We start from the raw sequence: 25,269 nt of genomic DNA on the forward strand, positions 1-25,269 counted from the left end.
TTTTTAAAAATTAAAGAAATCTAAAAATTGTAAATAGTTTCAAAAAAAATGAATAAAAACTTTCAAAAAAAATCACAAAAATATCTAAAGTGATTCCATATATATATATGTAAAAGTTGTAATATATTCCATATATATATATATATGTAAAAGTTGTAATATTTTCTTTAAGAACATTTGGAAAAAAATCAACCATTGATTTTTTTCCGAATGTTTTTAAAGAAACATTTTTTTTAACATTTCTTTTTTTCCACCAAAAAATGTTCAAAAATTTCCCCCCAAAATTTGAAAATGTGGAAATTTTCATTGTGAAAATATATATATATTTTTTCCCACATTTTTGAACTTTAAATTGGGTCAATCTGACCCGCAGGATGACAGGAGGGTTAAAACAAGATAATTTCAAGATTGTTTTACTTAAGAAGATATTTAAGATGCATTGTCTTAAAACAAGTCCCTCCATCTTGCTGAAATGTCACTTGTTAAGTGAATTTATCTTAAATCAAGTGGGATGAGACATTTTGACTAAAAATAAGACAAACTTGGTAAGATTTTGAGTTTTTGCAGTGCAGGCTGCTGGTTGTGTTAGTTGTATAGATATTTTTTTCTTAACTGTGCTGCAGCGTTCTCAACCCGTAGCTTCTAAACCACACTGAAGATATTCCTGCCTGTTTGTGCAGGATCGGCTGGGCCTCGCAGCGATGGACAAAGCTGGAAAGCTGGTTTTTCTGGCCACCGAGGGCGACCACCTGCAGTTTACCAGAGAGTGGTTCAATGCCAACCTGCTGCCTTACTTACGCTAGAGCACGTCTGCATGCCCATGGATTATTTCAACATTGTACATTTTCATAGCTGCACTTGATTTAAGAGCAATATAATGGAGGTTATGGGTAAACTGGAAAACGTGTGCAGACAGCACATGATTCCTTCCTTTTGCCCTGATCACTTCATGACAGTCGATTCTTGTTTTGTGATGCCATATTAATATGATCAGGTTGTTAGTATGTTAGCTTACTCCTGTACTACCACTACTGGGCTGTTAATGTCATTTTAAATGTGAGCTGCTCTGATGAGGTCAACTGTTGGCAGAAATATTGTTTTTTTTTTTTTGTTTTGTTTTGTTTTTTTTTTTGTAAAGGTTTTAGAATAAGAAAAGGCCTAAAATAAATCATTTTACTGTAAAATGATGCTTCTGTACATATTATGCATTTCATCCAATAAAGATGCCAAGAAAAAGATCTCTTGACTAATGAGCAGATTTCTGTTTTCAAAAAAGTTTTTATTTCAAAGACAAATGTACCAATGCAAAAATGTTAACATGAAAATTGGACAGAAAGAGCTAAGATGTAAAAAAAATGTCCATTTTGTCTAAATGTGTGGTCTTTAACTGCAGCCAGCTAACTAGTGACGGAATATTACAGCGTACAGGTGAACTAGTGAAGGCCGAACGTCCACCAGTTGAGTTTGTTTGGGTCTTCCTGGCCTTACTGGTGAGGGGGAAAAAAAAGGTACTAATTAAGTAACGCGTGCCAAAACGTCCATTACTTACATTAGTGGGGATGTTTGGACCTTATTAGGTTAATTAGCAAACCTCAGTGTGTTCACTAGTAGAAGCCAAAGTGTTTATTTTATCATTTTTGAAGTGGTCTGCCGGAGTTGCACAGCTTGCAGAATGTTACAGAGTTCAAAGACGGGCAGGGGCGGAGCCAATGGATGAGCATTCCATGGGTGTGTGTGTGTGTAGTTGTGTATATAAATTCTGGGGTCTTCGTTTAACGTTGTGTGAGGTCCTGTACCTTCACTGATGTGGCTCAATGTAGAGCTTCTTAAATACTGTATTAGATGCAGGTATCACTTCTACTGGGGCCTGTTCCCACAATAAAGTGTGCTGAGATACGTTACAATAAGGGGTAAGTTGTTATTGAGTAAGTTGAAATAATAAACATTGTTTTTTCACCTTCTCTCACTCAAGGTACACCAGTATATTTAAAACATTTGATTGCTGACCACCACAAACTATTTAAGCACTTGTATCCACACAAAAGCTTGATTGCTCAGCACCTTTTTGTGATCCACTACCCACCTTCTATAAGGAAAATTTTCCCCTTCTTATAAACACCAATCAGCCATAACATTATGACCACTGACAGGTGAAGTGAATAACCTGGACCCTGAAAAGGCCAGGAAGGGACAAATTGAAACCAGGTCATAAAGCAGCTTCTTTGTCAACCATGTAACACACAGGAAGCACTGTTTGTTTTTTAAGCAGCGAAGTGACTGTGAAAAGGTACAAGAAGAAATAGATCTACACACACAAAGAACAGAAGGTTACATAACTTTGCCTTTGTGTTTGCTTTTGCTTCAAATTCTTTCCTTTTTTTGGCAACAGTTTTGCCAAAGCAGGTTGCAGAAAGTTTAATAGTAACTCATTAACCTGAAATAAATGAATGAATAAAATAAAAGGACAGCTGGACATCAGCATAGAAGCGACAATTTTACTTTCTACCATTACAAAAGTAATAATAACAAAAGAACAGCAGGCATGGATGGGTAACATCCGTGTTTCCTGATGTATGTCCATCAAAGTGCAGTCAACATTTTTTATAATCATGTTTCCAACAAATACATAGTGAAAGCACTCACAATGAAGAGAAAGGGCTTGAATGAACGCGTTTTTTTAGACTGCTTAACCTAGCAAGTGGTCAAGTTTTTTAGGTCAACATGAAGAGGACCATTTTCACTCCACATCTGCATGCTTTTAGCTTTAGATACTTAACTGTATAAAAATCTATCCAGAAGATCTTTCTAGTCCAGTACAGTCTCACCATTCCAAGCACGTATTTGTCAAGGGATGCACTTGAAGTGATTCAGAGGTTTTGATGGTAATCTGATAAAAAAAAAAGTTCAAATATTTGACCAACACAGTCAAGAAAATAATGTAATTTGTCATGGCTGTTCTGTTCCAGGGTTCCTGTGCCGTCGCATTAGATGCTTTTCTGTGATGAGGAGTCTGTGAGTAGGAGTAGTTTGCACAGCATGTCGTCCACCCCTGAAACACAAGAGACACATAAAATGTCTCACTGGTGAAGTGAGGAGGGCACTGAAGAGGATGCAGAGTGGAAAGGCAGTTGGTCCTGATGATATACACTACCAGTCAAAGCTTTTACACACCTTCTCATTTCATGTTTTTTCTTTATTTTCATTACTGTTTACATTGTAGGTTCTCACTGAAGGCATCAAAACTATGAATGAACACATGTGGAATTATGTAGTGAACAAAAAAGTGTGAAATATGTCAAAACAGGATTTATATTGTAGATTCTTCAAAATAGCCACCCTTTGCTTTGATTACTGCTTTGCACACTCTTACCATTTTCTCGATGAGCTTCATGAGGTAGCCACCTGAAATGGTTTTCCAACAGTCTTGAAGGAGTTCCCACAGGTGCCGAGCACTTGTTGGCTCTTTTGCCTTTGTAGAGGATGGGACAAAGCCTCTGTTAAAAGTATCATAGAAAAACTGACACTCCCCTTAAAAAAAACACAGCAATACATTGTTGTAGAGCTATTTTATTAATTGTTTTTCAATCAGATTAGAATGTCAAAAGGTCACTGTCATAACCTTTTTGTGACAGTAGGTGTCACCCAAGTGCCAGGACCAGTAAGGGAAACACCACTGAAGCGTACTGTCACCTAAGTGGCGGAATCAAATGGCGCTTGCAGCCGTCACACACGGATAATTGCGTCTGTTCCTTACTGCTCCACAGGTACGTAGAACGTGATGTTAAATCATTTAAATATGAGCCAGTGTTTCACTTCAAGTTTGTTTACACATCCCGGTTTACTGGTGTACAAAATAAGCGTTTGAGGACAGAGTTTGACCGTGGTTTGTGTACACTGTATATTCCGAGTTAGCCATTAGCTTACAGTGACCACAATGTGTGGCTGAGTTAGCCGTTAGCCACGACGTGACAATGTGTGGAAATGTGTTGTTTTATAAATACTGTGAGATAAATGATTTACAGAGTAACACTCACAGAACCTGATGTAATACTGAAGCACCCGTTCTGTCTTTTGTTGCCTTGTTACTAGTTGTATGTGAAAATAGAGTAGGTTCGTATGATGTCTGTCACGCTGTAGTGCATTAATGGCAGCCGCCTTGTGATTTTGCAGTGGTCTTGCAATTGTTGCATTTTCTGTAAGAACCCTGTGTGAGATTAGTTCATAAGTTAATGTTAATTAATGTTTATGTGAATGAGATGTACATGGTGTGGCATAAATATTTTTGAGATGACTAGAAATGACTATGGATTTGAAATTAAGTGTCTTAGAAATGTGTTTTGGCCACGCAAGTGGCAGAATAAAATGGCGCTTGCAGCGGTCACACACAGATAATTGTGTCTGTACCTTACTGCTCCACAGTTTCTGAGAATTGTGAAGTGACAACACTACCGGCCCAGGCACCCCTAGGCTGGAGGCCGGTAAGACCTTCACTCTGTGGTCCATCTCATCCCAAACCACTTGGATTGGCTTTAGGTCAAGTGACTGTGGAGGCCAGGTCATCTGACCTAAGCAGCACTCCATCACTCTCCTTCTTGGTCAAATAGTCCTTACACAGCCTGGAGGTGTGTTTAGGGTCATTGTCCTGTTGAAAAATAAATGATGGTCTAACTAAACGCAAACTGGATGGGATGGCATGTCACTGTAGGATACTGTGGTAGCCATGCTGGTTCAGTGCGCCTTCAATTTTGAATAAATCCCCAACAGTGTCGCCAGCAAAGCACCCCCACACCATCACACCTCCTCCTCCATGCTTCACAGTGGGAACCATGTATGGAGAGACCATCCATTCACCTTTTCTGGTCTCACAAAGACATGGTGGTTGGAGGCCAAAATCTCAAATTTGGACTCATTGGATCAAAGCACATATTTCCACTGGTCTAGTGTCCATTCATTGTGTTTCTTGGCCCAAACTAATCTCTTCTGCTCGTTGATTTTCCTTAGTAGTTGTTTCTTAGGAGCTATTTGATCATAAAAGCCTGATTGGTCTCCTCCGAATAGCTGATGTAGAGATGTGTCTACTACTTGAACTCTGTGTGGCATTTATCTGGGCTCTAATGTGAGATGCTGTTAACTTGCCATTTCTGATGCTGCTGACTCGGATGAACTTGTCCTCAGCAGCAGAGGTGACTCTTGGTCTTCCTTTCTTGGGGCGGTTCTCATGTGAGCCAGTTTCATTGCAGCACTTGATGGTTTTTGCGACTGCACTTGTGGATACGTTCAAAGTTTTTGCAATTTTCCCGGACTGACTGACCTTCAGTTCTGAAAGTAATGATGGACTGTCGTTTCCCTTAGCTGATTGGTTCTTGCCATAATATGGATTCTAACAGTTGTCAAATAGGGCTGTCAACTGAGTACCAACCTGACTTCTGCACAACACAACTGATGGTGCCAATTAGGAAGGCAAGAAATTCCACAAATATAGCTTAACAAGGCACACCTGTGAAGTGAAAACCATTTCAGGTGACAACCTCATGAAGCTCATCGAGATAAGGCTGAGGGTTTGCAAAGCTTTCATCAAAACAAAGGTGGCTACTTTGAGAAATCTCAAATATAAATCATATTTAGAGTTATTTCACAATTGTTTGTTTGCTTTATAATTTCATATATCTTGCTTCATAGTTTTGATGTCCTCAGTATGTGTCTACAATGTAGAAAATAGTGAAGATAAAACATTGAATGAGAAGGTGTGTCCAGACTTTTGACTGGTTGTGTACCTGTGGAAGTATGAAAGTGTCTAGGACTGTGTTGTTCAGCAAGATCTTAGAGAGTGAGAAGATGCCCGAGGAATGGAGGACAAGTGTGCTGGTGTCGATTTTGCAGACGTGCAGAATTGTGGACAGAGGAATGAAGCTGATGAGCCATGCAATGAAGTTATGGGAAAGAGTAGTGGAAGCTAGACGAAGGACAGAAGTGAGCATTTGTGAGCAGCTGTATGGTTTCATGCCAAGAAAGAGTACTACAGATGCAGTATTTGCTTTGAGGATGTTGATAGAGAAGTGCAGAGAAGGTCAGAGGGAGCTGCATTGTGTCTTTGTAGATCTAGAGAAAGCAGATGACAGAATGGCAAGAGGGGAACTGTGATGTCGCATGAGGACATCTGGAGAGGCAGAGAAGTATGTTACAGTGTTACAGGACATGTATGAGGCTGTAAGACAGTGGTGAAGTGTGCTGTAGGTGTGACGGAGGAGTTCAAGGTGGAGGTGGGACTGCATCAAGGATCAGCTCTGAGCCCCTTCTTGTTCGCTACGGTGATAGAAAGGCTGACAAATGAGATTAGACAGGAAACTCCATGGACTATGATGTTTGCAGATGACACTGTGATCTGTAGTGAGAACAGGGAGCAGGTGGAGGAAAATCTAGAGAGGGAAGGAGAGAAATATGAAGGTTAGCTGCAGCAAGACAGAATACATTAGTGTTAATGAGAGGGACCCAAGTGGAAGGCTGAGGTTACAGGGAGTAGAGATAAAGAAGGTGAATGATTTTAAGTACCGAGGATCAACAGTCCAGAGCAATGGAGAGAGTGGAAAAGAGGTGAAGAAGCAAGCAGGTTGGAGCGGGTGGAGAAAAGTGTCAGGTGTGATGAGAATTATCAGCAAGAATGAAAGGAAAGGTGTAGAAAACGGTGGTGAGAGCAGCGATGTTGTTTGGTTTAGAGACAGTGGCACTGAGGAAAAGACAGGAGGCAGAGCTGGAGGTAGCAGAGATTAAAATGTTAAAGTTCTCTTTGGGAGTGACCAGGATGGATAGGATCAGGAATGAGGACATCAGAGGGACAGAGCATGTTAGATGTTTTGGAGATAAAACCAGAGAGGCCAGAATGAGATATTTTGGAGATGTACAGAGAGGGATAGTGAATGTATCGGTAGAAGGATGATGAGTTTTTAAGTTACCAGGCAAGAGGCCTAGAGAAGGACCAAAGGGGAGGTTTATGGATGTAGTGAAAGAGAACATGAAGGTAGTTGGTGTGAGAGAAGAGGATGCAGAGGACAGAGTTAGATGTAACGACCCCTGAAGGGAAAAGCCGCAAGAAAAAAAAAGAAGTTGAGGCACTGAAATTCAGATAGAATTTATGAACACAGCCACAGTTAAACAAGCTGCTGGAGAATACTTACTTTTCATCATTAGCTACACTATATTGCCAAAAGTATTCGCTCACCCATACATGAACTGTGAGCTCCGTAGTCAAACATTCCTCTGTTTGTATATGATTAACTTTTACTGAACGCTATGACAGATTGCACGTTTCTGCTCTAATAACCAAACCAAACGACAGCAGGTGATCCATCCATCGAAGTCTGCAGCAAAAATGTGTCACAGATACACATGAGACACATGTCTTATGGTGATGAGATAAAATGTGCAACACAACGATCTTTTTACACTGGAAAGTACCATTAACAGAACCGTTAACATTGAAGCTCATCCATTTTTTAAAAATTTTGCCCCGGGGCTCGGTACCCATCCCTACCTTGAACTGCTGCAACTACAGATACAGATTTATATGGTGATAGTTTGGTTTTCAGTGATGCTACATTGAAACCAACACTTTAAACAAATTGACGCCTATTCAGTTTGTTTTGAACACAGTCTACAGGTAGACGTGATATTTTCAAAATGCTTTTCAAACTTTTATTCTGTGAAGGTATGAGCAATGGATAACAATTAGTCAGCCAGCTAAATTAATGTAGATTTTCCTGTTGATAGAAAATAATACCCCACATGGTTTTCCTAAATTCAGTTTGAGATAAAATTCCTGCCATGTCTGGTTGGTGTAAAAGCCGGGGCCTCAAGTAGGTTGTATTGTTAAAATCATTTTGCTTTTATTTAGTTATATAAGTACAATTATACCTCAAAAGAAAGAATTGTTTCATTTATGTTACTTCAAAATGACCAGAAACTCAGTTGCGTGTTCTTTAAATAAAACATTAAATCTTTTGTGGCACGTTCCAGAAAGTCATTCTGAAATTATAAGAGGCACAGAGAAATACTGGCCTGATAGTCAAAAACAACAGAATAAATGAGTAAAAGAGGGGTGTGAAGAACACTGTAAAGTCTGATTATTGCCTCATCATGATGCTGCACTTTGTATAAGGATTACAATAAGTCATGTTAAAATGAAACCCCTCAAACACCGCTGCCGAGATGGGAGCAATGCTGTAGCAATACATCTCTGTTTTCCAGAAAAACATCCTGTTCTCCACCTTCAGATACTATAGTAAAATGGTAAATAAAGCTGCTTCACTGAGCTCATGGTCATGATGTCAGAATATGTGCATCCTTTCATCTACATATAAAATTCTAATCATATTTTAGATGCTGCTCAGAAGCCTTTTTTAAATTCAGTTGTTCAATTCGGTCTAAAGAACACCTCAGTCTTTTGTCATTTAGTCCCATCCCCAAGTGATTTCAGGTAGCTTGGCATTTTTCCACATTACCGTCCACAGGAGGAGCAAAGGGAAATTTACCCCAGAATAGGTCAACCTTTGATCTTGATAAAAGTGGCTTGTACAAGGCAGAGTTAAATACTCCTCCAGTGTTAGGTTCAGTGGTAACAAGCTGCAGAACGTCTTGCTGGTCCTCTACACTGAGGTATTGTTCTGTTTCATTGTTCTTATTCACAGAAAAAGCTTCTCTCAGGTTACTTTAAATCAGATTGGATCAGTTTTGGTTGTTTTGTTTTTGAGTTGTAAATCGATTGATGTTACTGTGGTTGTGTAACTTTAAGAGTTATTACCTTGACAAGATAAATTGAATTTGACATATTTTGATAATGTTCATGTAAATTTAATGATTTTTATTTATTTTTTTAACCAGAGTTATGCATATATCATTATTATCATTGTTTTGTCTCATTCAGTGAAACTGCATGTAAGAATACCAGCCTAATAACTCCATGTTACCTCTTTAAAGTTACAGACACATTTTATATATTTATAGATTGGAAATAGTTGCTATAGGTGTCAGAGTTAGTGCTGAAATCAGAAGCATTTTACATCTGCATGCTCAGTGTTTAAGGTGATAATGTGTACATCTTTAAACTACAGTACCTTAAAGACAAAATCAGCCAGCACTGCTCCCAGTAGACCGAAAAAACATACAAAACTGTTCAACATCTCTTTGGTATGATATCAATACATTCTGTAAATTATGAATATTTAAACCCTGTGCCATATGTCTTTTACTACATACACAAGAATATGTGCTGTTTCATTAGTTCTCGTCCTACGTACAATCTGTGCAAGAACAGTATTCTATCAGTATTTCTATTCATCAGAAAATCTGTGCAGTACCACTGATATGTGCAGTAATTATTGTTATAGTCGTTATTTTTTACATTTCTAGTACTTATGTATATTTTGGTTTATTTTTAGACAACATTCCTTAAACGTTGCACTATCTTTGCTGCTGTAATGTTGTAGATTTACCCACTGTGGCACTAATAAAAGGTTATCTTATCCTTCCTTTCTTATCTTATTGTATCATATCATAACTTATCTTTCCTTTCTTATGTTATCGCATCTCATCTCATCTCACTTCATCTCGTCATGTCTTATTGTATCTTATCTATCTTCAGTAAGAATATACCAAAGTCTTTCTATCGTCTACATGCCCTCTTTGAAATCTCTTTATAAACTTGTTAACAAAGGTTGCACCATCTACATGATTGTGCGATTAATTTTTCAGACATGTCTGTAATTCATTGACTATTTCTTGTGATGTTTGTTTTAATAACTGAGAGGACTCACTGTTCCTTGCAGTTGGACGATTTTTAAACATATGCCGCTGTTTATTTGAGGCCATTGTTCTCTCCAGCCATGAATCACTGATTAAATTTTGGTTGAGTCTTACGATGTAGTACGTCTTCTACAGTAAAACCTTACAGTCTGACCTTCAATGCATTATGGGTACAGTTTTATGTATCAGTGAAGTCTTGTGACTGCTGTAAAAATATATGATACCTTTATTATACATTTAACATTTCCTGATACATATTAAATGCTTATTGAAACACACAGGACGCATAACATTTGCTCTATAATGCGTTAGTTATTTTTAAAAATATAATTATCTGGTAAATGAAGTCACATGTTACATAGCACAGAGTGAGACATGATTACAGCTTCCAGTTTGATGTTAAACATCTGTCTGCTAAACCAGATGTTTCTACTCAAAACTTCATGTTGGCTGATATTATAGTGACTTTGCGTACTTACTGCCCTCCATGCAGGACAAAATGAAGGCCGAATATTCTTTGGAGCAGAACAGTTCTCGTGAAGTCTCTTTTGTAAGTACAGAACAAACAGCAGCTTCCACCAGAACGCTCCTGCTTTTGCTGCCTGACATCTTTTCCTCTTCTTTTGTTTCTCTGGCATCATGTGTTTTCATTGCAGATGTATTTGATCAACTTATGGAGACTCTTTAGATGGAATATTGGCAACAAACAAAGCACACTCTCTGTTTCTTACTATTCATTCAGCTCCACCTTTCATTCTGTCTCTGACTCTTCAGACCGAAAATGGTGTCCAATGGAGAACTGGATCTGTGGTCTCCAATCTAGAAGTCTATGATGTGGGCAACAGTGAAACAATCTCTAGTTCCTCATTTAAAAAATACCAGCAGAGCCTGCAGACCCTCAAACCTTTCCGCTGGTCCTCACCACAGTCAGTTCAATGATGACATACTTTGTTTTTTCAGAGGCACTTGTTGCAACATGTTTCCAGATAAATTGTAGATGCTTGGATATTTAATTCCCTTTATTCTTTTTTTTTACTAGGTCCAACCCTTTGGACAATGCAGGTTTCTTTTCCTTTGCGACCTTCGCCTGGATGACCCCCATGATGTGGGCCATGTTCAGGAACAAACTGGACATGTCCTCTCTTGACTTGTCTCCTTCAGATGCAGCCAACACGAGTGGAGAAAGGTCTGCTGATTCACGTTTCTCTACTGTCACTGGATGTAACTGCAGCATACTTCTAAATAAGACACATCATATAAGTGTACTTGCTCTAATTTGTATCTGTATCATCATGAAAATGTGTGAGGAAAGTATTCAAACATTGTGTGTCTTCCAGACTTCAGAGAATGTGGGATGAAGAAGTGGCAAAGAAAGGCCCAGAGAAAGCCTCTTTGGTTTGTGTGATTCTTCGTTTTCAAAGAACCAGGCTGATCATCTCTGTCATTGTCTGCATCCTTACCATGTTGGCAGTGTTTCTGGGCCCGGTGAGTCTTCTGTGTTTTCTGAAATGGTCTATGCTTACAAAGCTCATCTACATTAGTGGTACTCAGAGAAAGAAATGTCTCACCAGCTCATCTGAACATGACCAACTGCCAAATACATAACAAACTGTGATGATCTGTGTATTCTGACACCTTTCTATCAGAACCAGCATTAACTTCTTCAGAAATCTTAGCAACAGTAGCTCGTCTATTGGATCGGACCACATGGGTCAGCCTTCACTCCCCACATGCATCAGTGAACCTTGGCCACCCATGACCCTGTCTCTGGTTCACCACTGTTCCTTCCTTGAACCACTTTTGCTAGATACTGACCACTGCAGACCGGGAACATCCCATAGGAGCTGCAGTTTTGGAGATGCTCTGACCCAATCGTTTAGTCAAACTCGCTCAAATCCTTATGCTTGCCCATTTTTCCTGCTTCTAACATGTCAAATTTGAGGACAGAATGTTCACTTGCTGCCCAATATATCCAACCCACTGACAGGTGCCATGATGAAGAGATAATCAGTGTTATTCTCTTCACCTGTCAGTGGTCAGAATGTTATACCTGACTGGTGTAGTTCCCAGGATGCATTGTTAGACAGTTTAAACTCCACAGACCTTTTGTTGTTGTAGTTTCAAAAAACAAAAATGTTGGAATGTTGCTCTTTGTCTTAAATTTAGGTTATGCTGTTTCTCTTTATGATAATTAAACTATCAATTCATTTTCAACACTTTCTGAACTTATTTGCCATTATAGGATAACTTTGACCTTATTAGTCAACCTAAGTACAGTTAAGTCACCATTTTAGTTACAACAATTTCTGTGAACATCTCTACTATTGCCAGAATGATTTAATTTGTTACAGAAAACATAAATTCCTACAAGTTGTCATTATATAATCATTAAAACCTCGTATCTGTTACTATGTTTTTTGACATCAACATTGACACTCTGAACCTGTGGACTTTTAACATGACTTAAAAGCATATAATGACCCTCACTGCAACAACGACACTGTCTGAAGCTATTTAAATACTGTGTCGTCCAGTTTGATGATTTATGCTGTCAAGTGTTGCAAAGATCTCTTTGTCTTGTCAGGCTGTTTCGGTCCGTGAGATCCTAAACTATATTGAAGACCCAGGGGACTCCACAGTTGTCCATGGTGTTGGTTTGGCCTTAGGTCTGTTCACCACAGAGTTCTTCAGAGCTTTTCTAATGTCCTTGATGTGGGCAATGAACATACGCACAGCAGTCAGACTGAAAGGAGCCTTCTCTTCAGTGGGCTTCCAGAAAGTCATCTCTCTTCGGGCGCACAGCGGCGTTTCGATGGGAGAGGTAAAAGAATGGCTTACACATGAACAATAAAGTTAATACTTGTTTAATGAAGTTTTTGTGCATTTGTCAAAGAATGTTTTACGATCTTCATATGTCATCATTTGTAGTATGTTCTTACACCTGGTGGGTAAAAACCAGCAGCAGAAACCACATTTTTTGTCTATAAAAGTTGATGGGTTTCTTGGGGAATACCCCCTCTCTTCTATTACTGAAAGTAACCTAACCTGACAGCACAATCTGATTGTCTTTGTCTCCCATCCAGATGATTAATGTTCTGACCAGCGATGGCCACAGATTATTTGAAGCTGTGTTGTTTGGGAGCTTTATGATTGCCACCCCAGTGTTCTTTATTGTGTGTGTCATCTACGCCTGCTACATTCTGGGCTACACTGCACTGACTGGAGTCTGCATCTACATCATTTTTGTCCCTGTACAGGTATGTAAGTGTGGTTCATTAACAGACATAATTTTGAGAGCAGTGTTTCAGATTTAACTCGATGCACATCGCACTCAGAACTGGTAAGTTATGTTGCAGTTAACCATGATTTATGGTGTAAATTGGAATAATACAAGAGACGCCATGCAAGTTACAGGCTTCATAAACCTAAACATTCTAGAGGAGGCCACATTGTAAAGTTACACCTAAGACATTTTTAGGGATTTTTTTAATGGAGAAAACATAAAGATGACTTTTTATAGGATTTCAATCAATGATTAAAAGTGAGATTGTAACTAATCCAATTGCAAGTATGACTATAAATTAGATCTATTTTCTCATTTGCTGCGCGATTTATTCTCAATAAAGTCTCCAATAATAATGCTTTAAAAATGTTGTTTCTGTTTTCAGTTTTTCTTAGCTCAACTCATTGCCAAGTTCAGATGGAAAGCCACGCAGACAACAGACAGCCGTGTTCGCACCATGAATGAGATTCTCAACAGCATTAAGCTTATCAAGATGTATGCCTGGGAAGGTTCTTTTGAGAAGAAAGTTGCAGGTAAGATAGAGAGCTCGATACATTTTTCATCTTTCTGTTATATCAGTTAAATTCCATTTCATTTATATTACGCAGATTCACAACATATGCCATCCCAAAGCACTTAGCATAGTGTGGTACAGACCGCACAAATTACAAACAGAGAACAACCCAACAATACAAAATAGCCTTTGGATTCCCTATGAATGACAGTGCGAAGGAACAAAAAAACTCCTGGGATAGGGAGGAGAAAAAACACCTCTGACAGAACCTGGCTCAGGGAAGGCAGATAGTAGGTGGTGAGGCCGTAGATCAGAGACATGTAGCTCCAGATCCAGAGACATCCACGGAGAGAACAAGCACAGAGCTACTTACATGTAATGCTGATATACACTGCCCGTCTAAAAAAAAAGTCGCACACTCTAATATTTTGTTGGACTGCCTTTAACTCTGAGAACGACACACGTTCACCATGGCATCGTCTGGATAAGCTTCTGCAATGTCACAGCATCTATTTCCATCCAGTGTTGCATTAATTTTCCACCAAGATTTTATATTGATGATGGGAAGGTCGGACAAAGTCTTCTCCAGCACATCCCAAAGATTCTCAGTGGGACTGAGGTCTGGACTCTGTGGAGGACAATCCATGTGTGAAAATGACATCTCATGATCCCTGATCCACTCATTCTTAATGTGAGCCCTATGAATCCTGGCATCATCATCAGGGAAGAAAAACTCCATTGATGGAAAGACCTGGTCATTCAGGTAGTCAGCTGACCTCATTCTTTGGGAACATAATGTTACTGAACCTGACCAACCCCAGGCCATAACCCAAACCCCACAGTCTTGTAGACACTAGCCATGATGAGTGCATCTTTCAATCCAACTCTCTTCTTACCCTGGTGCCCCCATCACTTTGGAACAGGGTAAATCTGGACTCATCAGACCACATGACTTTCTTCCTTTGCTCCAGAGTCCAATCTTTATTCTACCTAGCATAATGAGAGTGAAAGGTTCTGTTAGGATAATATATATTACAATTAGGTCTTTGAGATACGATGGAGCTTGGTCATTAAGAGTTTTATATTTTAGAAGCAGGATTTTAACTTCTATAGGGAACCAATGAAGAGAAGCTAATTTGAGAGAAACATGATCTCTCTTACTGATTCCTGTCAGAACTCTGGCTGCAGCATTTTGTATCAGCTAGAGGTTTATAAGAGAATTATTGGAACATTCCAATAATACGGATACAGTAGTCCAGCCTAGAAGTTGTAAATGCATGGACTGGTTTCTCAGCATCACTCTGAGACAAGATGTTCCTGATTTTTACTAAATTACACATAGATGAAGGAAAGCTTAGTACAAACTTGTTTTATATGTATGTTGAACAACATATCTTGATGAAAAATAACTCCAAGGTTTTTAGCAGTAGAACTGGAGGCCAAGTCAATGCCGTCTAGAGTAACTATCTGGTTAGATAGTGTGTTTCTGAAGTGGTGAGGGACAAATACAATAACAAATACAATAATTATAGGTCATCCAGTCATCCTTTATGTCCTTCAGACATGCCTGGAGTTTGACAAACTGGTTGGTGTTATTTGATTTCATAGACAAATAAAGCTAGGTGTCATCTGCATAACAATGGGAATTTATGCAGTGTTTGCTAATAATATTGCCTAAGGGGAGCATGTATAAAGGAAATAATATTGTTCCTATCAGATATCAGGGGTATTATTTATACTTTCTCCTTCATGTGAGCACAAAACCAACATGCACATCATCACACTGCCAGAGGCACTGCAGGTTTTTGCTGAGGCTGCATCTGCCACATCCTCCCTCACACCTTCCATATGCTCATTCTCCCTATAAAGATCCAACAAAAGTATCAAAGTCCCACCAGTCTATGCTCTGAGGGTGTGCAGCAGTGTGTATTTGGCATCTAGTGTCATATTTCTCTGTGTCATCATTACAAGTTACAGAAGTCTGAAACGTCCAGTTGTCTGTGAGGCCACTGCAAAAGCCACAGATGCACATTTTTTCTTGACCTCTTCCTCACTCACCATTCATTAATATCCTTAACAGATTTGTTTTGACCTTTTACAGTCAACTGTGGGATTTCAACCAGAACATGGTTCTCACCCACATGTGCATGTGATCAACTGAATTAAACAAATGGAAAATTCGATTTTCCGTTTGATCATAACTTCTAAATGGAAAATTACACATGTATGTGTGTGTGCATTACTTTTGCATGTAAAGCTTTGGAATGAACTCTTCTCAGCTTTACACAGTATATAAACCCCTCGATGTCTGTGTAGTTTCTCATTCATCCAGGTCATGGTTATCCAAAGTTGTTTAAATCTATCCAACTGGACTTTAAGAAGATTCCTTGAAGACGTTTCACCTCTCATCCAAGAGACTTCTTCAGTTCATATCCTTTTTTTTTTTAAAGCACATCGATTACAAAAGGCAATTTAAACACTAAAAGTATATACATGTATATATTACAAATTAAATACACTAGTAGAACTCTAACATTTATTGAACACAAAAAGTGAAAAAGTACAATAACATAAAAAAAATACTTAAAGTTTACAAAAAATACAATTAAAAAGTAACCTGAAAGTGCAATTGCTTGTTCAAGTAAAAAAGATAAACATGATCACAAAATAAAAACTGTAACAAATGCTAATTAAATTAAATAACGTAGTGCAGTTAAACATTACAAATCTTTAGATAAACCACAAAATAAAACACAAAAGTTTGTGTCACTATTTGAGTCTTACAGTATGATAATAATTGTATTATATAGTCAGTATTTTGCTTTTTTTCTCATATGAAATGTGAGCAATCTTGCAAAACATACATTTTTTACACATATTTTTCTTAACCACTAAATTCCATTTCAGGATCAAACTAAGACTAACTCGTGTATAGTGCTAATATAGTACTTAGTTTCCACTTCTGGCACTGAACTTAAGTTTATACATTGATTGGGAAGATACAGGGTAGATGTGTGATGGCTCAGCGTAGTGTTTAGATAGGATGACATGACACCGTTAGCAGTGTGATTGAAGAGATTATTGCAGGTGTCTGTGGAAATCCGGGGTGCCCACTAATTTAGGACCCAGGATCTACTTTTCAAGTCGGGCCACCATCGCGATCGACGGGGGGGAGGGGGGGCTGCTAGTATAATTAGATAATATAAACATACGGACGCTGGGTGTGCAGATGAGGGACGTGCAGCAGCCTCGCTCTGGGCATAGGCGCTCACCACACACACACACACACACACACACAGTGCATCCACAGATTTACTTTCACTTTTTCACTTGCTTGTATGCCTGAGGGTGACGCTAAAACTTAAACAGCTGACTTTTACAGTTTGATGATCACACAGTAAAGACTTTTAAAGGCTAAATCAACATTGCATTTTCTCTCTTACCAAGAAACAAATCTCTTATCTGTTGTTTTTACAAAATAAGCAGGTGTGGAGCGAGGCTTGTTGTTGCCTGGCTCACTCGCTCCCCTCATGCTCCGCTCTCTGAGTGCCGGGGGTCCTTTTAAGGGAAAAGCGGTCGCGGCAGCTGCCCGTACGGGTGCCTGATCACAAATCGGCTTTTTATTTGTAAAAATCGGCCGATGGCCGATTTTGGAAAAAGTCCATATATCAGCCCAAAACATCTGCCGGCCGATGTATCGGTCGACCTCTAATAAGTATGACATAAAACCCTTTTCTACTCTGCAGGCTTAAGGAAAAATGAAAAGAAGCATGTACGGAGTGTCAATTACATCCAGAATATTAATCACAGCATTACCAGCATCATACCCACCCTCGCCACTGTTCTCACCTTCCTGGTTCACACTTTGGTCGGCCTACCGCTCAACACATCTAATGTGAGTACCAGAGCAGCACAACCACACTGTGCCAACATGCATACTCTGGGATTTCTATTTATCAGGACGTAGTGAGAAGTCTGTATTTAGTCTGAAGAGAACAAGGAGCTCTGTCCTTCTACAGCACGTATGAGTCTGCCACATGAAATAGGAGCATGTGACTTTGTTTTAGTTTTGTCCCCCGTTTTTTCCTTTATCTGTGTGTTGGAAATTTAATAGGACTTGGTCCAGTCGAGCGCTAACCTCTGAAATAATAAAGGCTGTCTTCAGCAACAGAGTTTATCTATTGATGGTTTATTTCTTGCAAGAATGACGAGGTCTGCAAAAGGCAAGTGACAAAAATGAGAAAGTGCACAGAACCTTTAAAGAAAGAAGGGAGGATGAAGAAAATGGGAAGGGTGGGTTGAGGACTAGCATGTGTGCATTAGTGCATACTTCTTTGAGCTGGGTTCGTCCCTATCTCCTCAAAACTATTCACTCCCCGAAACTAAGCATGTAGTAACTATGGTTACGTCCTTCTGCAGTGTAGATAGAAAATTAAAGCTGTTGTGGTTACATCTGCCGAACTCTCTTGTTATGCTTGATGGACTCTACTGTTCAGTAATTTTCCATTACATCTGTGCTCACACAAAAGCAGGACATGCTGCAGACAGACAGGAGATATGTGGTCCATTTAAAGTCAGTAGAGACCTGTCAATTTTGTATGATGTAGCATAATCACTACAATGGTGTTGTGGTGTGTTTGAGCATTATTCTTTGTTATTGCCAGGCCTTTACCACTATAGCCATTTTCAACGCCATGAGATACTGCCTTGCTCTTATGCCCATGTGTGCCAAAGCCCTGGCTGAGGCTGCTGTGTCGATAGCACGACTACAGGTAATATCTTGGGGTTTTTTTTAAAAATTCTGCTGGTAATGGCTAGTAGTAGTATTCACTACTCAGTTTAACTTAAATTAGGTTGCTTTTGTTATTGTGCTTCAACAAATTGCACAGTTGTGTTATCTTATCTCTAGTGAAAGGTAAAAAGCTCATTATGTGCCCGTGCTTGGTGTATTTTGTTAGTGGGGACATACACTGACCAGCCACTTTATTAGGTACACCTGTTCAATTGTTAACACAAACAATTGTTAATCAGTTAATCAGCCAATTTCATGGCCACAACTCAGTGCATTCAGGCATGTTGACATGGTCAAGACAACTTGCTGAATTTCAAAATACACATCAGAATGGGGAAGAAAGGGGATTTAAGTGACTTTTAACATGGCGTGGTTGTTGGTGCCAGATGGGCTGGTCTGAGTATTTCAGAAACTGCTGATCTATTAGGATTTTCACACACAATCATCTCTAGAGTTTATAGAGAATGATCCGAAAAAGAGAACATATCCAGTGAGCGGCAGTTGTATGGACGAAAATGCCTTGTTGATGTGAGAGATCAGAAGAGAATGGGCAGACTAGTTGGAGATGATAGAAATGCAAAAATAACTCAAATAACCACTGGTTACAACCAAGGAATGCAGAATACCATCTTTGAACGCACAACACGTCCAACCTTGAAGAAGATGGACTACAACAGCAGAAGACCACACCAGGTGCCACTCCTGTCAGCCAAAACAGGAAACTGAAGCTACAATTGGAACAGACTCAACAAAATTGGACAACAGAAGATTGGAAAAATGTTGCCTGGTCTGATGAGTCTCGATTTCAGCTGCGACATTCAGATGGTCAGAATTTGCTGTAAGCAACATGAAAGCATAGATCCATCCTGCCTTGTATCAATGGTTCAGACTGCTGGTGGTGGTGGAATGGTGTGGGGGATGTTTTCTTGGCACACTTTGGGCCCCTTGGTACCAATCAAGTATGGTTTAAATGCCATGGCCTACTTGAGTACTGTTGCTAACCATGGCTAACCCTTTATAACCACAGTGTACCATCTTCTGATGGCTAGCAGGATAATGCACAATGTAACAAAGCTCAGATCATCTCAAACATGACAATGAGTTCACTGTACAGTAGTTTTGAGTTCTTTTGTTCAGACATAGAATGAATAGATAGATGTTGATTAACTTGACAGTTTCGGCAAAAACTTTTGCCTTCATCAGAAGCGTCTCACTGACAGCGTGTGATGCGTCAGCCGGCAGATTGTGACAGCAGGCATTTGCGGCACGCCCAGTAGAGCCGCCAGATTGGCCAGGCCAGCCACGCCCACACCGTAATGGCATGTCATGGTGAGTCTCCTTGGTCGATTGCTGGATTAAGTTCAACGCTGGAACTTAAAGGGATAGTTCGGGATTTTTGACATGAATCTCTATGGCATCCCTATCATTAGTAACGTACACTCTCACTGTCTTTCCCCCGACAGTGTCCCGTGAGCCGAGTTCTGGTCCGGTTCTGGTCGCGGCGAAAGTAGTCCGGCAGGTTTCCAGGGTCACTTAAATAAAACGTATTTCTTCTAAAAACAGCATGTGTTCAAAAGAGTGATTTATTTGCATCACAAAACCCATTTCCACGAAAAAGTCACACCACGTAATCACTTGGCACTACTTCCTGTCCCGTCGTATCAATGCGCGCTGTCCTCCAGCTGACTGCTGCGTACATGTGTTGATATCAACAACGCTAACGAGCAGGCTAAGTTTGAGAGCGGTAGACCGACACGTTTATCAGCTTAGTTACAAGTTAGAAACCAAACATTTTTACATATTATATGATAAATGGGGCGGACTTGTGACTACCCAGGCTGCAGCAATAAAGATGTGCCTGGATCTTGTCACGGATTTCATCGCTTTCCAGTGATGGACGTAGCTCTGAGGGAACTCATACATGGTAGCCTATCGTTCCGATCGCCCTGAGTAATAAACAAAGTGAAACAGGTAGCCGCGGGGTGGGCTTACGGCAGCGCGCATTGATACGACGGGACAGGAAGTAGTGCCAAGTGATTACGTGGTGTGACTTTTTCATGGAAATGGGTTTTGTGATGCAAATAAATCACTCTTTTGAACACATGCTGTTTTTAGAAGAAATACGTTTTATTTAAGTGACCCTGGAAACCTGCCGGACTACTTTCGCCGCGACCAGAACCGGACCAGAACTCGGCTCACGGGACACTGTCGGGGGTAAGACAGTGAGAGCGTACGTTACTAATGATAGGGATGCCATAGAGATTCATGTCAAAAATCCCGAACTATCCCTTTAATCCAGTGTTTTACTTTGTCGTCTTCAGTTCCGATGATTTTTGCCCCGTCCCAGTCAATGATATGATTGTTACTTTTGCAATGGTCTGATATTGCAGATTTGAGATTTTCCTGCAGTGCTTTTTCTTTCTGAGTTCTTGTGAGCCGTGCTGCTATTTTCTTTTCGCATTCCTTCTGATGTACTCCAGTGGCCTCCACAATCACCAGATCTCAATCTAATAGAGCCTTTGGGATGTGGTGGAATGGAGATTGGCATCATAGATGTGCAGCCAACAAATCTGCAGCAACTATCACGACAATGTGGACCAAAATTGCTGATGAATTTTTCCAACACCTTGTTGAAAGTATGCCACGAAGAATTAAGGCAGTTCTGAAGGCAAAGGGGATCCAACCTTTTACTAGCAAGGTGTACTTGATAAAGTGGCCAGTAAGTGTATGTATCAATGTAACATCCCCATGACATGTTTCTCGGCAGAATGTCACTTTCCAACAAGACAATCAAAGTAATTTAAGTCACCTGTCAGTGGTTTTAATTTGTGGCTGATCACTGTATATTTATCACTGGCACTGATCTGATTTGCAACAGAAATCTCAATTTCCAGAACATGAACTAGCTTGTAAATGTCATGTGTGGCGGCTGCAGAAAATATTGCTGATCCAGAATCCAGAGCTGTACCTGATGCGAAAGAAAGACAGCGACTCTGCGATAGTGATGAAAAATGCTACGCTTTCCTGGACCAAACCAGGCAGCCAGCCAGACCCTCCACACAGCTCAGCCAATGGAGTCAGAGAGCAGACGGTGGATGTGAAGTGTGAGAACGGAGAGACTGAATCTTTGCCAACCCTGAGAAACATCTCCTTTACACTGCCTAAGGTGAGCTTTACCTCAGAGGAGGATGAATCAGGACATCTTGAGTCTGTTAAAGGTGAACCAATAATGTCTGTGTTGTTTCCTGAAGGGCCACCTGCTTGGTGTTTGTGGGAATGTGGGGAGCGGAAAATCATCACTGATTTCCAGCATCTTGGAACAGGTTGGTTTTTCCTGTGTGTCTTTTGTTATTATCATCTTTTATCTCTGCAAGCCTTTGACACTTTTACCAGCCCTTATTTTTCAGTGTTTGTTGTCTGCCATTGTTTAACACCAGTGACTCTCCTTGTCTTTGTGCTTTCCCTCAATTTAACTATTTAACTATATTTAACCGTTGTGTACATGCAGCTTTATTCTCATTTGTTTGTTTTAGATTCACCTTCTTCAGGGCTCTGTTGTAGCTGATGGGACATTTGCCTACGTTTCCCAGCAAGCCTGGATTTTCCATGGAACTGTCCAAGAAAATATCCTGATGGGGAAACCTCTTGACCAGGCCAAGTAATTAATCACTTCGCTCACTTAATGATGGTCATTAATTCTAGCTAAATAACTTGAAAGAAATGTAACAGTTGAACATGGAAAGGATGAGGCATATTATGAACTAAGAGGATACAACATGTGACATTATTGTTGGAGTTCAGTTCAGACAGGAAAGATAAGACACAAGAGGCATTTAACTGTTGCAAGATTACAATAACAAAAAGAAAATACTGCAAGGCAAAATTTGGAGATCAATCCTAAGAAGTACAGAATGCCAGTGAAGGAAGGAAAATGCTAGAGTGATATTATCTCACCTTCTTTTTCCTGACAAGCAGCTGCAGACACTGAAGAGATAACTGCTGTACACCCACATACAGAGAATACAGTAGTTTAACAGTGTGGTAGTGAAGGCATAGCTAACTTTTCAAAGTCTTTGACAGACATAGGCCTTTACCTTGGCTAAAAGTCTTAACATAACAGCTTAACTGAGGAAGATGCTGGACTATATATACACAAATAGACAATACACAATTAGATGATAGAATGCAGCTGACACAGAAAACTAGTCAGAAAATGATTGTAATCACTGAACCTAATTCCAGTCCTTTACATATATGTGTAGTGTTACACACATGAAGACAAAGGCATGGATGTATGTGTAACAGGATGGCTTTGTTCTGTAAACACAGAGAGGACAGCTTTTCAAGCAATGGCTTCTCTGTGATGACTCCCTGTACACAGCATCCGCTCAGTGTTGCCAACTCCTCAGTAAGGAAAGTAGCTATTGGCTGTCCTAAAAGTTGCTAGAAGTCGCTAAATGATGCCATCGCCTAATTTGCATAACTTCCCGTTTGCATGTAATTGTAATGAATGTTGTAGGAGAGACAAAAAGTGAGTATAAAACCCCCAAAATATGTTTTTGAACTAGAGGCTAAATGCAGTGATTTCTTTTAGTATGACCGTGAAGAAGCATTTTCATTTGCACCCCGCTCTGTAAGCCAGGACGAGATCTGCAGCGACTTTGCCCTTACGTGATTCATCTGCTGTCTGGCTGCGGAGTGATGTGGAAGCCTGTGCTTTGGGACAGGGAGGAGCTCACAGTGGGACCTGCTGCTCGTTGAGGACAGTAACTGCAGAACAATCCGAGCTTTCATGTCAGAGTCTCCAAACTGCCAGAAAAAGTCGCTAGATTTGTCGCTGGTCGCTTTTGACAAAAAAAGTCGCCAGATTTAGCGAGAAAGTCACCAAGTTGGCAACACTGCTTTCGCTTGAACTGAGCTGTTTTGGGAAGTCAGTCTTTCTTATGCACCACTACTTGTGGTGTAAATTGGTATAGCACCAGAAGTAACTTAACTAATACAGGTGAGTGAGTGCCACAAAGTTTAAACAATAAAAACCCAAGTTAAAACATTAATAAAATGAAAAGTTGTTGGGGGGTGTTCTTTTAACTGTCAAATAGTCCTGGGTAGCTCTCTAATGGGTTTCACTATTGATTGAGCCCTCTGAGGCTTGGCCTTAGCTAGAGATCGACCGATATGGGTTTTTCAGGACCGATACCGATTATTAGTAGTTAGAGGAGGCCGATAACCGATATTTGGAGCCGATATTCATTTGCAGTAAAAGTGTAAAAATTAGCGTGAAAAAAATTGAATAATGCAAACACTGAACTTCGTTTAAATGCCTAAAGCATGTTTATTTAATCGAACAAACAGAAAATAATAGCTCCAGAAGTGCATGGATTTTCTACACTCAGAAGCATCTCTTATAAAGTTGAATAAAAGCTTAAATAAATACCTCCCTGAAATTTTTCCACAGTAAATAAAGTAAAATCTAAATATAACTATAATGACTTATCTTTGCTTTAACCCTTAGGAATCTGGGGGGACAATTTGACTGAGGTCCATTTTTGACCTGTACCTTTATATTTCACCTTAAAAATTGTTGATCCTGCTTTGCTTGGTGTCCTTTTTTCAGCACAACCTCACCTGTATGATTCTACAATTATTTATACATTTTTGATATAATGTATGAACACACTTGACCTAAAATTGCTGAAAAAATGCAAAGTCTGAGTAGGAAAAAGTTTGATTTTTTTTTACTGTGGACACCATAAACATGTGTAAAGAATCCTTTTCAGAACTTAGAATGCAAATATAAATTGTTTATGTCATAAAATAATGTGCAAATTCAGCAGTCAACACAGTTATATACCACTATTTGCACTAAAATGCAGGAAATTTTTAGGCACTTTGGCACAACTATTTACAAAATCATCAGGAGTCACAATAAAATTTTACATAAATGAATTTGTGCCACTCCAGAAAAACTTTTTCTGTCCACCACAGTCTCTACAATGGCAAAAACAATAGGAAAGGGGCTTTATGGCTCAGTGGGTAGAGTGGCCGTCTTGTAACTGGAGGGTTGCCAGTTTGATCCTGGCCTGGAGAGCTCATGTTGAGGTCTCCCTGAGCAAGACACTAAACCCCTAACTGCTCCTGATGGGTTGTGGTTAATGCCTTGCATGGCAGCTTCTACCATCAGTGTATGAATGGGTGAATGTGATGTATAATGTAAAGCGCTTTGGGTATCGTTTCAGGTACAGTAAAGCGCTATATAAATACAGACCATTTACCATTTAGGACCATGTGGAGAATCTGGAGTCCTGGTGTTCTCCATTGCTAGAATAAGTTTATTATTATTATTATTATTATTATTATTATTATTATTATTATTATTATTATTATTACTATTATTATTATTTTACATCTGAAGCAAAGTCTTTATTTTCTGTGCATCTTGTGTCTTGTCTGTGTCTGGCAGAGAGAGTGATCTGTGGCCAAAGCCAGTGAAGGACGTGCTGCTCCCAAAGAGTTATAACTATCCCCTGACTAAATAAAATGATAGAAAGTTCCAAATCCGCACTTTGGCCATCTCTCCTCTGTGTATTTCTTAAATATTCCACTCTCTTACTAGTAACACAGAGACGCTCTGACTGGGATCATGCCTGTGCAGCCGCTCTCATCCCCCAGGTGCTTCCAGCAGGGAGTCTCAGAGCTGTTTGTTTTTCACACGTCACTCCCTAAGAGTTGCAAAACTCTCCCTGATGTTTCTGATTGTTTTTGTGTCAGCTACAGAAGGCTTCAAAGAATCTCCCGTTTAGCCGTTCACCATACAATGACACACGAAATGCGCTCGTCTAAAGTTCGCTCAAAAGTACAGCGTTTATTATTGATCATAACTCGGGT

At 39.7% G+C, this 25,269-nt stretch overlaps 1 protein-coding gene across 3 annotated transcripts in view; it reads left to right on the forward strand.

Annotated features, from left to right (window-relative positions):
* Nucleotides 1–3,679: 3,679 nt before the first annotated feature.
* LOC111574418 (ATP-binding cassette sub-family C member 12-like) overlaps nt 3,680–25,269 on the forward strand; it is a 42,149-nt gene continuing 20,559 nt past the window's right edge. The window contains exons 1-13 of one of the 3 annotated variants that reach the window (XM_023279001.3): nt 3,714–3,764; nt 10,289–10,345; nt 10,570–10,721; nt 10,835–10,981; nt 11,133–11,280; nt 12,380–12,616; nt 12,879–13,052; nt 13,464–13,611; nt 17,339–17,487; nt 18,257–18,364; nt 21,320–21,550; nt 21,636–21,707; nt 21,918–22,042. In XM_023279001.3, coding sequence (XP_023134769.1) covers nt 10,295–10,345; nt 10,570–10,721; nt 10,835–10,981; nt 11,133–11,280; nt 12,380–12,616; nt 12,879–13,052; nt 13,464–13,611; nt 17,339–17,487; nt 18,257–18,364; nt 21,320–21,550; nt 21,636–21,707; nt 21,918–22,042 — 1,742 coding nt within the window. In that variant the 5' untranslated portion in view covers nt 3,714–3,764; nt 10,289–10,294. Of the gene's footprint in view, nt 3,765–8,554; nt 8,650–10,288; nt 10,346–10,569; nt 10,722–10,834; nt 10,982–11,132; nt 11,281–12,379; nt 12,617–12,878; nt 13,053–13,463; nt 13,612–17,338; nt 17,488–18,256; nt 18,365–21,319; nt 21,551–21,635; nt 21,708–21,917; nt 22,043–25,269 lie in introns of those variants that run through there. The other 2 variants (XM_023278995.3, XM_023279027.3) reach the window with 2 other exon arrangements.

This window comes from Amphiprion ocellaris, chromosome 1 (assembly GCF_022539595.1).
Source record: "Amphiprion ocellaris isolate individual 3 ecotype Okinawa chromosome 1, ASM2253959v1, whole genome shotgun sequence".
NCBI classification, from domain to species: Eukaryota; Metazoa; Chordata; class Actinopteri; family Pomacentridae; genus Amphiprion; species Amphiprion ocellaris.